At 42.0% G+C, this 14328-nt stretch overlaps 1 protein-coding gene across 1 annotated transcript in view; it reads left to right on the forward strand.

Annotated features, from left to right (window-relative positions):
• The window catches only part of NHS (NHS actin remodeling regulator), a 243610-nt gene extending 238448 nt beyond the window's left edge, over positions 1 to 5162 (forward strand). The window contains exons 8-9 of the mRNA XM_063392901.1: positions 157 to 283; positions 989 to 5162. Coding sequence (XP_063248971.1) covers positions 157 to 283; positions 989 to 1613 — 752 coding nt within the window. The 3' untranslated portion in view covers positions 1614 to 5162. The remainder of the gene's footprint in view (positions 1 to 156; positions 284 to 988) is intronic.
• The last annotated feature ends 9166 nt before the right edge of the window (positions 5163 to 14328 follow it).

Raw genomic sequence — 14328 nt, forward strand, 5'->3', positions numbered from 1 at the left:
ATGGACTCCCATAAGGAACAGACATGACTTTTAGATTAGAGGCTGTCTGGTGGTATCACCCACTCGGTTGTGAGTGGAGCTGGTGCCTCCAGCTGGCGGTGCTGTTGCAAAGTGCAGTGGAGTCTGATTCATAACGTGGCTTCTCTCCTTTTTAAGAGTCTTCTCCAAGCGATGAGTCCATCATGTCTCCACTGAGCGAGGAGTCACAGGCTGATGCTGAGGATGTCTTTGTGTCTCCAAACAAACCCCGCACTACAGAGGATCTGTTTGCAGTCATTCACAGGTGACCTAACCTTGTGGCAATGGGAAATGGTAACATGCATCCCTGCACAGTTATCCACTAACAACAGCTGTACAACGGTTATTTTGTGTTTAAGTCTCGTCCTCAAACTATGTTCTTTATTTAACTCAGTTCAGTTTTCTTTAACACATGCTTTATCATGGCCTGGAGTGCAGTCTGAGTATGTTCATGGCATGTGCGGGATGCTTTACAGATAAAAACATCAGGCTGTTCTCTCTAAGCAACATACAAGTCTTCAAAGAAAACTACCTGCCGTGGTTCCTGTCTTCCACCTACCACTTCACCAGCCCTATTCTGGTGAATTGAGTTGTTGCAGGGAGAAGAATATGACAAGGCATCTCTTCAATTTTAGATTATTTTATCGTCAGCTGAAATTTAGGATCAAAACTGAAATTGCAGTTTTCTGATACCGAATAGATTATGCTGCATGTTATTATTACCTAAGTTTCTGTAAGCATTGTTGTCTTTACAAAGAGCTTGTTGTGCATACATTGTCTTGGAAGAGCTGGGTAATGCCGAGAGGGATGCTGCAACTCAATGCCATGAGCCACTAATAGCCTCCAATATTTTACAAAGGGATTAAGAGAACTCTGGCTAATACGAAACCATCTGTAAAACTCCAGAACAGCGCTAAGCATTATACTACAAAAATAACATATTAAAGAGTTTTCCTTTGTGTTTTTACAGATCAAAAAGGAAAGTTCTTGGCAGAAAGGATTCTGGAGACCTTTCTGTAAGAAACAGATTGAGAGCTTCGTCTGGGACCAGCAGCCAGCCTCCCACCAGCAGCACACTGCCCACCAGCAACATGCCACCAGCCAGCAATGTGGGCACTCCCATCAGCAGCCAGAGATCCCCCGGGCTCATATATAGGAATGCCAAAAAGTCCAACACGTCCAACGAGGAGTTTAAGCTACTGCTCCTTAAAAAGGGCAGCCGATCTGATTCCAGCTACAGGATGTCTGCCACAGAAATTCTGAAAAGCCCTATTTTGCCGAAGTCTCCCGGAGAGCTCACGGCGGACACCCTTCAAAGCACGGAAGAGTCTCCTCCCACAGCGAGCCCTGATGCATTATCGCCGCTCTCCCCCTGCTCCCCCCGGGTGAACACGGAAGGGTTCTCCTCCAAGAACTTCCCCATGTCGGCATCCTCGCGCGTGGGGCGGTCGCGGGCGCCGCCGGCAGCCAGCAGCAGCCGGTACAGCGTGCGCTGCAGGCTCTACAACACACCCATGCAGGCCATCTCCGAGGGGGAGACCGAGAACTCGGACGGCAGCCCCCACGACGACCGCTCTTCTCAAAGCTCCACGTAGGCTGTGGGGTCCTGGGCCAGGCTGCCAAGACCACTCCAGCTCTTAAGGATGTCAGAGTAAAAGGCCAATGCTGTAGCAATCAAAACAGAAAAAAGAAAAAAAAAAAAAAAAAAAGGAAAAAAAAAAGAAGAAAAAGAGAACAATCGCAGGGCAATATCAATGTTTAGATGTGTTTGCATTTGGAAGACACTGGGGAAACAAAAGGACTACAGCTGTAGCTATTTATTACATTACATTTTCTAAAAGGATGAAGATATGCTATGTCTGTTCTGTTTTCTTTTGGCTTCATTTGGTTTATCCCACTCTCATTTCCATTGTCAGTGTAGATTTCAAGGATATTCACTTTCCATAGAGTTAAAGGTGACTTTGGGTGGGTTTTTCTTCCCAGAAGCTGCCCATCTAGAAACAAATCCCTCACTGTAGTGCTTCCCTAGGGAGAAAAAAAAAAAAAAGCTCTTGAGAATTGGTATTTTTCTACACTAAAATGAGCTGAAACAACCTTTAGAATTAACAAAACATATGTAAATATCATATTTTTGATAAAAATTTGTAAATAATTATCAAAAAGTGGACGTGGCGAACGATTTACTGCATAACAACTTTGTTTATAGAAGACAAATGAATTCAATTGTAATAACTGTATTCTGTGAATACCATTTTCATATCAAACATAAAACATGGCCACCAATAACCACTTTCAGTGCGATAGGCCTGAAGGATGACATTGAGCAGTGGAAAGCAGGAATTTTCCACCTTAGTTAAGGAAATGGAAAGGCTGACTATGAGGGGATTAAAGAAACCACTTGTCTTTCTAAGGCAGCTCTAAAGAAGCTAACTGGAAAGCACAGCTGGGAGGGTTACCGCCAGGATTGGTTGGGGAAGATGAGTGTGCTTCTGACAGAACAAAGCTGGGTCTAATGCAAAGCCCCAAAGTGTCCCATCCCACAGCCTCCCCTGGGCCTTTATTCTTGCAGGGATTGCTTCAGAGAGGATAGGTGTGAGACGAAACAGTACTTAACTTTCATATTCCTATTAGGCTATTGGAATACATAACACAGTCATAACCTGGTAACTATAATCTTTAAACACAATTAGTTTCTGGTTCGTAAAGGAAACAAATAAATTATAAGCATGCAAGAAGCGCTTTCGATTTATCAGTAAATATCTGCAATGAGTTTTCAGTGAAGCTTTCTCTTTGTGCTGATGAGATTCATGCTACCTAAATATTTACAAAAATGACACTGTGAAAACGTAGCTGGGAAATAGGTATGTGTATGCATTATTTATATTTACTGCTGAGCTGGGAAGGGGAAAGCTCCAGTTCATTGTGCCAGCCACGTACAGTAGGGATCTTGCCTGGGTTTATCGGAAACACAGAACAGGGTGAGGGACTGGGGTGGGGTGGGAAAGGAGACAAATCAAAGTAGCTGCTTTGATACAAATGAAGGCAGGGAGATAAAAGCTGAATTACTTGAAGTTACTTGAATATTATCGTCTTGAAACCACAAGAACCCGTGAGTTGCTTTATACTTTTAATTTTCAAACAGAATAAAACCAACAGGCCTGATTCTCCTTTGGGCCACCACAATTTCCACTGATGTAGTCCCATCTACACTGATGTGCTACTTAGAGGACAAGGTCTTCTTTATCCAAAACTGATGCAGTTGGTATTGGTTGCTGTAGGATATGGTTAGGAAAGAGGAAAGGTTAGTGCAGAGAAAATAGTAAAGGAGGAATGGGGTGTGCAGTAGGACAGGTCAAGTAGGATGGCAGAAAGAGCATTCTTGGCTATAAAGAAATCGGCTAAAAGCGGGCTTTAAGCATAAGTAAAGGACTGGGAGGCGGGATGTGTGAATTCAGTTTTGGGGTTTTTTTCCTTTTAATCATGTAATGCATAAAGCTGAGAGTTATTAAAAGAACGCAGATCATGTTTTAAAGGTGAAGGTTCTTCCTAGAACTGTTACAATTTCAAGGAGTCAAAGCAAATCAGAACAGTTTAACATATCCGAAATGTTATTCCCCAGAAGGTTCACATCTGATTCTGTCTAGTGCTTACCACAAGACATATATTATTCAGAGTTTCCTACTGTCCTCCTGTGTAGCCAGGTTGCATTCAGTTCATGAGGTAGAGTCACTGTGCATGTGATAGGTGTGTTGGGATGAGGGATGGGCCATCAGCTGGAGGGCTGCAAAATCATCTAAAATAGTTTTTAAGAAGGTAATAGGAGAAAGGTTTTGAAACAAAAGGCTAATCACATTAGTAGCTTAGGTAGGACAATAAGTCTGAATACAAGTGAAGTGAATGAATGAGAATGTTTTAAGAGGAAACTATATGTTTAGCATATAACAAACCACTTTCTGGAGAGTATGAGAAAAGCTGGTTTAGATAATGGGCAGAAAATCCTTAGTTTGTCATCTTCAGTCATTTTTCACAAAAATTTTACCAGGAGCACACTTACAAAATGTTTAATAGTCCTGAGTTAGTTATTCAAAACAGTAAAGAGAATACAGCTGAACTGATATTGATGATACCACTTTTTATTACCAATCAATAATTTCAGAGACATCCTAAAAAAATTTATATACTAGGGGTTTTTTTACCAGATTGATGTGGCAATAGTTCACATACAAAACAAACACAGAACAACCCACTGGAGTATAGTCTCCTTTTGCTTAATTTTCTAATTTATATTTAGCAGATTGAAACCCAAACAGAGAGATTCTAAATCCTCTATGAAGAAAAGAGTTCAGCACAAATGTGGCAGTCAGAGGAGGACGAATGGCGAGGAGCCCTGTAGCATTGCAAGCGTGCCACTAAGGCACCAGAGGACAGGCCATAGAGCGAAGGGAACATCACTCACCTCTTGAGACAGGGTACAGTACGTGCATCAGGTAACTGCTGAACCGTCATTTCAACCTACTGTTCTGTTGCTTGCACAGATGTTAGGAAAATTATTTCTTCAAAATATACAGCTGTGTTCTGAAAAATAACATTTTCCCCTTTTCTTCTTTCTTCTTTTTTCTTTTTTTTTTTTCCCTTTCTATTTTAGTTTTTGTTGTGGCAGCATAGAGGGCATGGGATAGTTGTAGCAAATAAAGCATATGTTTGCTTTTGCCAAAGGTCAGTGATTGAGTGCATTTGCTGCAATGGTGGCAGATAGAGAAATACTGTAGGTTATGACTTAAAGAATTAAAAAACAAAATTAAGAAGGTTACAGTGTAACTATTTTGGTACTAGCACCAGTTCATGCTGGCAGAAAAGACAATGGTTTATGGACTTGCATCCATTTTGTATTTTTGTAATATTTGTAAATATGAACTTTTTAAATTGTTGCAAATATGGTTTCTTTTGTAAAATGTTTTCAAAGTTTACATTAAATCCAAGCCTTTGTATATTTTAGAGCTGTGCAACACTTTAAGTCTTGTATTTATTTTTAGTAAAAACGGTGACAGTTTCATTGTGAACCCCTCTCAAAAAAATGTGTTGGAAAAGTTTGATTACCTAGAAAGTGTGTATAGAAACTGCAAATAAACGTGACTGCAATTAAATCACATGTTCTCTTTACTTTCTTGTAATGAGATGTGAAGTTTAATCTACAGACTACAAGTATGCTATTTCCCAAGGTCACCCTCAGCACATTACACATTTCAGACTTACTTAATCCTGTTTTCTCTTCGACGGACTCTTTTTCATAAATTGAGAAAGGGAAAATGTCTATCTTAAATGTCACTGACTTCTAAATGACCACCAGTACAACTTCGCCAGAATCTGGTAACTGCTGAATTCACCCCATGGCTTTTACAGGTAAGAAAAGGCTAAGAAAAAGAAAGCTGGAAGAAAAAATGGTGGAGACCACTACTTCATCTTCAACTGGAAAAGGAAACAAACTGCAACACTTCAGACTCCAGACACAGAGAATCCAGGGGCTGCATCTTATCAGATAAAGCAAGCCTTGGGTAAAAGGGAGGCCACAGATTATGAACACAAACTTTGAAGAGCAAACACTACTTAATTTTAAAATGGTTCAATTATCAGGAGATTGAGACATCAGGACATGGAAGCTATGTGTTTTAACAATAGCCTCTCACAGGTCTCTTTGAAAATGGAGATGAAAATGTTCATCATGAAACTTTGGTTTCAGCTGTCATCTTGTAAGTAGCCTTGAAACATTTGGTGCTTAAAAAACGCATATGGAAAAAGGCTGAAATGTGCAGGTCTGGTGTTATAGAGAGCGTGAAAAAAGAGGAACTTTGGGGAATGCTGCTGGACTATCTGCAGTGATAGTTTGCAACAGTATGAGGATTGCCGCGATGGTGTGGTACCCTTTGAGTAGTCTCTAAGTATGACTCAGTTGGCATAACATTTAACCAAATGGTCATATAGTTAATGATTACACAGATAATATTCTGTTGTCTTGTGTGCCTTTCCCATCCCAAAACCACAGGTAAGCAAGAACTGTAGAAAAAGCTTAGCTGGTAGGGGCAGACACAAGCTGGTTTTCATCTGCCCACTCTACATCTGTATTCATGCTGAAAAGTGAACAAAAGACTAAGCATTAGACTACATAAAATATACCCAGTGCTTTTATATATGTGCAAGGTGTCAGGTCCCAAGAGGGCAATCCTGGGCCACCTGGTCTTGGATAGCCACAAACTGTTGGATCCTAGAGGGCAGTCATGGACTGCCTACTCAGAGTACATTTGGGATACCCTTGAGCTAAATTATGCTAAAACAATGCCAAGCAATCAATCAAAAAGTTTCATTTCTGGCAGCAATTATTGAAATCTTATGATAGGTTAGCCTGTGGCAGCAATGATTTAAATATTTGTGAACAGCACATAGCAACAGTGATTTCTGAACAACTCGTGGATTGACCTTAACAGGAGAGGATGAAAGGAAGAAGGAATCTACCACTGTGGATCCCACTGTAGTGTGTTTCAAAATGTTCTTACTCTCTTAATATTCATTACTCTCTCATGGCAGGTACCATCAATCAGATCATAGTACAGCCAAAGTGAAACTTGTTATATACCTGATTACAATTTCCTTGATCTTTTCAAGGACTATTATCTTGCATTAGGTTACAACCAATTTGTGCCCATAGGTTATCCCATTTACTTACCCTGGCAGTAAAATTACTGTTGTTGTCCTACTGGATAGACTTAGGTTTGGACAAGTAACTGAACCATTGCTTCAGCACTTTGACTATGCTTTCTCCAGTAGGCCATCCTATTGCTTCAGCCTCAACAAGACCTGCAACTACTTCCACCCTGACCAGTACTTGTTTTTTTTCTAATTCCTTGAAAGGACTTATATAATCTATATGCCATGTGTCCCTTGTTAGCTCTCAGATGAAGGGGCAGGTGGTCTTGTAGATGGTGGTTACTAAGGAATGCACTCCACAGCTCACAAGTCACTATCAACCCTCAACTCTCAGCTTCTCTGAAGAGATCTTTTAATCCCTGAGTGGCCACACTTAATGAATTTAACTCTTGCAAAGGTTCCCACTTTTCTTCACCCCTTCCTGCTGTTACCACCACCACCGTGAGGTACCAATTTAATTTTGAAATAATAATACCTCAATATTGTTTCATTTTATTTCTTGAACTGTGGTTATGATCTGTGATTTGTAATTGTGGTTGTAAACCTGGTATTTGATATTGTTGGGGGGTTAGGATTTTTTTCCTTTTGTTTTCTTTATCTTAGGGAATTTTCTCCCATTTGTTGCTAAGAAACAATAACGACCAGTACTTCAGAGAGACAGAAGAATACAGGCACAGAGGAGAGGGAGGAGTGCAGCTAGCTGGTACTCTCCTACCTGAGGGTTTTTTCTCTTGGGAAGGGCAGAGTTACCTTGAGATTTTGGGCTGGGGGGAAGAAGTGCAGCCTCTAGCTCCTTCTCTACCTTGACATCAGAGGGGAGACAGGCTGTGGGGACAACTGGCCATCACTGCGTGGGTCCATCCCCTGCTTTCTTCTCCTACTGTGAGTGGAGTTCTGCCCATAAGAGCAGCTGTTGCACTGGGACTTTATTAACACTCTACCTCACTAGAAAGGACCCTCACCATCTACTCAGATGCCTCAGGGGAAAACCCAGGACCCTGAACACCTCCAAGGGAACCCTTCCCGACCATGTTCAGGAGCCGGGCTGCTGCTGCCCAACCCCACCATTTCTCTGCCCACTGCTCAGGGTTTTTCACTACACTATAACCCCAAACCTTCTGCCTGCCATGACACCCTATGGCTCCTGCTACAGCAGTGGAGTTTCTGATACATTTAGTTTACTACTCTGGGATCTGCTCATCTCTGCCACTCCAGCTTGCTGCTTCTGAGGTGCCTGCTACAACTCATTTCACTATCTGGAGGTGCACTGGGACCAGCTGCCCCTGAGGGTTTTTAAAGGAAGCCTTTTCCATCCTTTCCACCAGCTGCACCTGCCATTACCCTATGCAGAGAGGCGGCCGAGCCCGCGCCACAGCGCCCCCTGCAGCCGCGGGGGACTCATCGCACCCGCCCTGCCCGGCCGGGAGCCAGCAGCGCCCCTGCTGGCTGTGAGCGGAACTGCACCCAAGGGAACGTGCCTGCAGCCAGAGAGGGCTGTTATGGGGGTTCTGGTTTTGTTTGTGATTGCTGCCACTGGTGCTGTTTGTTGGCGTTGTTATATACATACATACTAGTAAATAACTGTTATTCTTTTTCCCGTATCTTTGCCTAAAAAAACCCTTAATTTCAAAGTTATAATAATTTGGAGGGAAGGGAGTGATATTCTCCATTCCAAAGGAGGTTTCCACCTTCCTTGGCAGACATCCATCTTTCAAAACTAAATTCTGCCCCTTTGGTGCTGCTTCTCTTATCCCCCTAATCACCAGCCTTCTATAGTATGACACATTATTCCTTCTCTAGGTTGTATTCTGATCTCAGTTAGCTCTCAATATTGGAAATTTTTGTTCATCAAGCATTCCCCCTTGAACATCAGGTGGATTTTCTCTTTCCCAGATTCTTATCCCTGTAATTTGTATCATTTGTCTCCCCTCTGAAGTCAATAAAGTCTCCAAAAGAGATTGCATTTCTTCCCACATGTAGATATTTGGATCTAAAAATTGATCTAAATGCTCTGCCAACACTAAGGGATCCATAATAATATGTTACTAATTTTTTTTTTAATTCTCTTACTTCAGTGTTAATAAGAGGCACATTCACAAACCCACTCCCCTTGGAGCTCCCCGCATAGGCACCTCTTGCAAGGGAAATGCTTGCATTAATTTTTGAGGTGTTTTTTGAAGGGGGGAATAGGAAATTTTGAAAGTCTTTCTTTAACTGTTCTAACTCTCTAATTCTAGTTCTCTGTGACAGCTGTTCTGTCATATCATGAGATTATACCACTTCCTTAAAACAAGCCCTACCTTGCGGGCTCACCATTTCATGGGGACCAGCTATACCACATGAATTCGTTATTTCATGGAGACCAGCCACATCATCTCTTTCCCCATCATCATCCTTCCTCTCCTGCTCAACTGTCGCTTCTAAATTCATACCATCTGATCCTCTATAAAGCACATAGGGAGAGGGGTCTAAGGGGTTTCATTTTCCCCTCCTTGTCTCCCCTCTAGTTGTCTTCAAGTCTTTAGTCATAAACATGGACGAATACCCCCTTCAACAAGCAGCACAATCCCTTTCCTCTTGGTCCCAAGGTTCTTTTGCATTCAGATATAGATTTAAAGTCTGACATATCCCATCTTCCAAAGACCTGTATCTGGGCCAATATAATGGATCTAGTCTAAAGGGTTCTTTAGTCCATTAGAATATACAATACTGAATCATCTTTTTCTTATCCTTCCCCTGAGCACAAGACAGCTCCTCTTGTCCCCAGTCTCTGAGCATCCTCCCCAAAGGACTGTGAGGAGATACGCTCAGAGTGGAGTCTTTCAACACCATTCCACTCCTCTTAGTCTTCCCTGTTTCCTATCCCACAATATTCCCACAGGACTCTTGAAGGTATGACTCGTTTCGTCTCTTCACTGGTTGTATCCCTTGTGGAATGAAGGAACTGCCTTTAGAAGGACTCTACAGTTGCTTCACAGGCAATTCCTTGTCTCAAACACACACACCTAGTCCTGGTCACCCCGGGCCACTCAGGTAATGCTTAACAGTCACTTTTCTTATGTGGGTTCTGTGCACAGGTGATACCAACTATCGTGCAAAAACTCTACTCTCTCCCTGTCACAGCCCGGGTCCAGTTAGGAAGGCTGAGTGTCACCACGAGATATCGGGTGCGAAAGTCCCTTTGATGGCGATATAAATGGGAGATGGGCATGATCTGGTGACCCGAAAAAGAACTACTTTAATAAGAAGCAAAACAACCAACAGCAAACCCAGCTCAGTATAGGGTGCACCAAAAAAGGCAAGGGCCAGGAGGTTACAGTAACTTACATAGGGTAGGATAAGAGCAGAGTCTAAGGGCAGGGAACCAACTGGGAGAGAGAATTAGGAATATGCAAATTATTGTGGCAAAAAGTAACCAATGGTAACAAGAGGAACAGAGAACTTTCTAGTCTTAATTGACATAGAGAGGTCCCATGGGGCCTTGTGGGTGAGATTTCTCTCACCCTGACCGGGGAGATTTTTCCCATGGCCTTACCTCAAGTCTTTCTTTGACCCCAACACTCTCTCTCTTCCTTTCCCCTTTTTGCTTCTAGAGTCCCCTATTCAGGTCCCACTTCTGCTGTGGACAAAAAGAGCACACATGGAGGTTTTAGCCACATAGGGGCAAGGGGAAACCGAACTTCAAATCAGGGGAGGTAGAAAGGGGGCAAACACCTACACCCTCGCTAAAAAACTAAAGGGGGAGCCTGTCCCACATGCAGACAAAAATGGGACAGGTTGCAGAGGGAAAGAGATTGCTGCACACAAACAAGGACTTGACTCAGAGGACCCACTTAAACCTCATGGTTCTATTACATTCAGGTGTGTCCATGAACCTTTCAGAGTGGAAAAGACAAAGAAATTGGGCAGAGACTGTCAGCCAGACAGTGAAATGTTTATGTTAAGTTGCTTTTAATTAGTCATGGGAGAGAGTTTAGAAAACAAGATTTAATAAAGACGGTTATTTTGCTTTCCAAAATTTTCCCATGGAACCCTATTGAACCCTATTGAAGATTTCTTTATGCTTGAGCTCTGCGACCTTTAGGACAAGAAGATTTGGGGAAATTAATTAAAGTTTATTTCTGTTGTAATTAAAGAGGCCCTTTACCAACATGCACTCGATCTTCAGATGCATTGGGCCCCTCTCCTGTAAATTCCCTTTCAGCTTCTGTGAAGCTCCCCCAGCCTTCAGCCCCTCAGACCTCCCAAAAGTCTTCCCTATCCTCCCCTGGTGATGGTACCGTACGAGCCATCCCAAGTGCCCTGCCAGCCACTGTCGAGACTCTCCAGTGCCTGGCTCCCCCATTCCAAGATGGCAATGTGCACGCTGCTTGGACTCCCTTTCCCCGCGCTTCTCCTTCTTTTCCAGTCCCCAGATCTATTCCCAGTTCCACGCCTCCTTTCCAAGGCCCTTCCTTCCCTCCCCTTAAGGAGTTGGAAGAGGAGGGTCAGCCCCTAGGAAAGGATCCCGAACCGGAAACCCCAGATCTTCTTCCGGCCCTACAGGCCCCCCCTCTAAGGACGGACATCACTCCTCCTCGGGAGGAGGCAGAGCTGGAAACCCAGACCCAGATGTTGCCATCTTGTCTCCCCCCAAGATGGCAGCGCCCAGGCTTCCCCCTTTACCAATACCCCAAATTACTTGCTGCAGTTACTCAATCCCTGATTCCCTTTCTACTTCTTTTGACCATTCCCCGACTAATCCAAATGTTTTCGTTTCCCTTTTCGAAGCAAAGTTCCCCCATTTAGTTGCCGTTCAATCCTTAGCATTTAATTTCTGGGAAAATATCCCAAAAGGTTTTCATCCTTCCAAACCCCTACAGAAGCCTTTCCAAGCCCTAAGATTTTATAGTCCAAAGGAAAGAAAACTTGTGAGAAAAATTTACAGTGATTACACTCCTTCCTTTTAGTAAGTTTGTTTTATAGCAAGTATTATAAAATATAAACCCAACATTAAAATTCATTTGTATGTTTCTTTTATCTTAATTCTCAGATCAGTCTATTGAAAGAAATTATTTTTTGTTTTCTGATTATTCCCCCATGTAACTGCATAAGTTCCCTATCCATTTCCTAGCTGTACCCTGCCCAGTGTGCCTTTTGACTTCCATGTTATTATGAATTTATAGAGGCCTTATGAATGCCAGTTCTTTTTGTCAAGCCAGGCCTTTGTATACTGATTTTTTTGCTGTGCTGAATAGATTGAAGGAAGTATCCCACAGAAACTCGAAAGCGCAGGTCGCTACCGTCCCCCTGGCTCCCTTCAATCCTTTTAGCACCCGATTTACTCATCAGACCCTGTTTATTGCCTTCTTGCAAGGGCCCTTCAGAAAGACAGTATTCACGGTTTGGTGCTAAAGAACAAGTTCATCTATAAGGATTATGTTAGTTAATTAAGTATCATTTTATAACAGTCAGTTCCTTCCGTGATGAAATTTGTTTGGGGATTTAATATTTGAAGTTTGTCAGTATCAGTTAAATGTTATTAAATGCTTTAAGTGTTTCTTGCCTGATGCGTTTTTATAAAGCCTGATTTAATAGTCACATTGAGTTTTTGTTATAAATTTAATGAATTCAATGGAAACTTAAATCATTAGATGTTTTAAAAAGGTGTGTATTTTATTTTAGATCCAAAGAAAAATTATTTAGGCTAAATGCTTTCTTTTCATAAGGTTTGATTTAATTACTGAACTCCTGTGTTCCATATCCGTTTTTCTTGTGCTGTTTCTAAGTATACCTGTTCTTTATGTTATAGACAATTTGAAATAATTTCTGTCAGGTTATATATTGTAGAAGAAAAAGTCAGACAGCCGTGCCAGTGTCTGCCACCTTGCGCTCAGCAGTTATCATCTATGGAACTGAGGCCTTTAGGAGCTTTTCAATCAGCTGAAAATGAGAACAGCCACCCATCAAAGTCATCAGAAAAAGAAAGTTGCTGTGAACATAATGAGGACTTGACTTACACCCCAGAGAATGTTAAAGAGACTTTGATACAAGTGATCAGACTGGTGCTATGCAGACATAAAGAAGAAGTATGTGCCTGACTGCTTTCAGACTTGGTTCCATTAACTAATTTTGCTTGCCTGTCTATTCTGTGAAGTCCCATGTTCCTTCCCAATAGTTATCTTTACACATTTCTTTCTGTATTATTACTTCCTAAGTTTCTCTTACGTAGCTGAATTCCTTGGCATTTTCTCCCACACCTGTAGTGTCTAAGTGTGCCTTGTTTATGTCCTATACCTGTACTGCCCTCTGAATATGTCTATACACTAATTTCTTTCCTCTGTGTCCTTCTCACATCACTGCCCAATTCAACATCATTTTTGTTCATACTTTAGCAACTTTTTTCCATATTTCAACACTCTCCCAGGATGAATGAAAACTTCATTGCTTGATAGTCTGTACGGTGACAATAGACTTCAATATTTGTCTTTGCTAACAGTCCTTACATTTTTCAGTCAATGCACAATTATTATGTGTATAAAACAGCACAGACTGTTTTACACATCACTTAATGAGCTATTAATAAACAACATGAGAGAGTCATTGTCCCAACACAATATAAAGTTTGGACAGAATTAATTTTACTGAGATGTTCATGTCCATCTCTGGTCTTGCTGGTTTAAAGCATTTTTTACAGACAATGCAGGAGCCAGATGTTTCCAGGGTAAAACTCATCTGACTTATTTTAGATGTCTCCTTTAAGATGTGTTGATAGAGAACTTTCCTTTTACCGTTGAGCTTCCTAAATTAGATTCAGAAGAATTTTACCGTAATACATGTAGCTCCTGAGTACTGTGAATGTTAGTTCTTTCAAGCTTACTTTTTCCATTGTTTTCTCACTGATATTGTTTTTAAGCATCGCACACTCCTTCTATTAAAAGAAAAGAGGGAGATGTTGCAGTGTGCTTCTGCTTTAGGTTCTGGGCTAGCCTTCTGTTTTATGTGTGAGTTAGCAATCACAAGGGGATTGCTTGAAATGATGATTATGCTTTATGGTTTGCTGTATGTCTTCCCAAGACCTAACCTCCTCCATTCCCTATAATGGTGTCTGTCTTTATTTGTATCAGTATGTACTATATTTTGACCCGTACCCTAATTGCTATTCATTCAGTTATATGTCAATCCCCTGTATTTCTACCCCTCTCTCTAGAACCTTCCCTATCAATCTTTAGTTACTCGATGTCCTATTTGTCCCTGTGTATCATTCCCCTCCCCTGTTCCCCCTGATAAGTTTGTAAGGTGTAAACCCCGCCTTGGACTCCTCCCTAGATGTACCCTCATGGGTTGTTTGTTTTGCACCACCCCCTCATAAAACCCACTGCCTGACCCCTGCTCAGGGTCTTGGGGCGTCTGGTCTCAGTACACTCAATAAACCACCTCAGAGACCCATCTCGCCTCTCTGTCTTCTCTGTGCCCTGGGAAGCAACAGCTGAGAGATCAGCGCTCCGGGGGGGAAGTGTCGCTCCTCAAGGTTGCTGCATGCTCTGGGACACCCCAGAGTCATACACCCCTTTCCCTGATTTTTATTCATTTCCTAAACAGAACTTTCCACATGTTTCCTTCACTGTCTTT

Source organism: Prinia subflava, chromosome 3 (assembly GCF_021018805.1).
Source record: "Prinia subflava isolate CZ2003 ecotype Zambia chromosome 3, Cam_Psub_1.2, whole genome shotgun sequence".
NCBI lineage: Eukaryota > Metazoa > Chordata > Aves > Passeriformes > Cisticolidae > Prinia > Prinia subflava.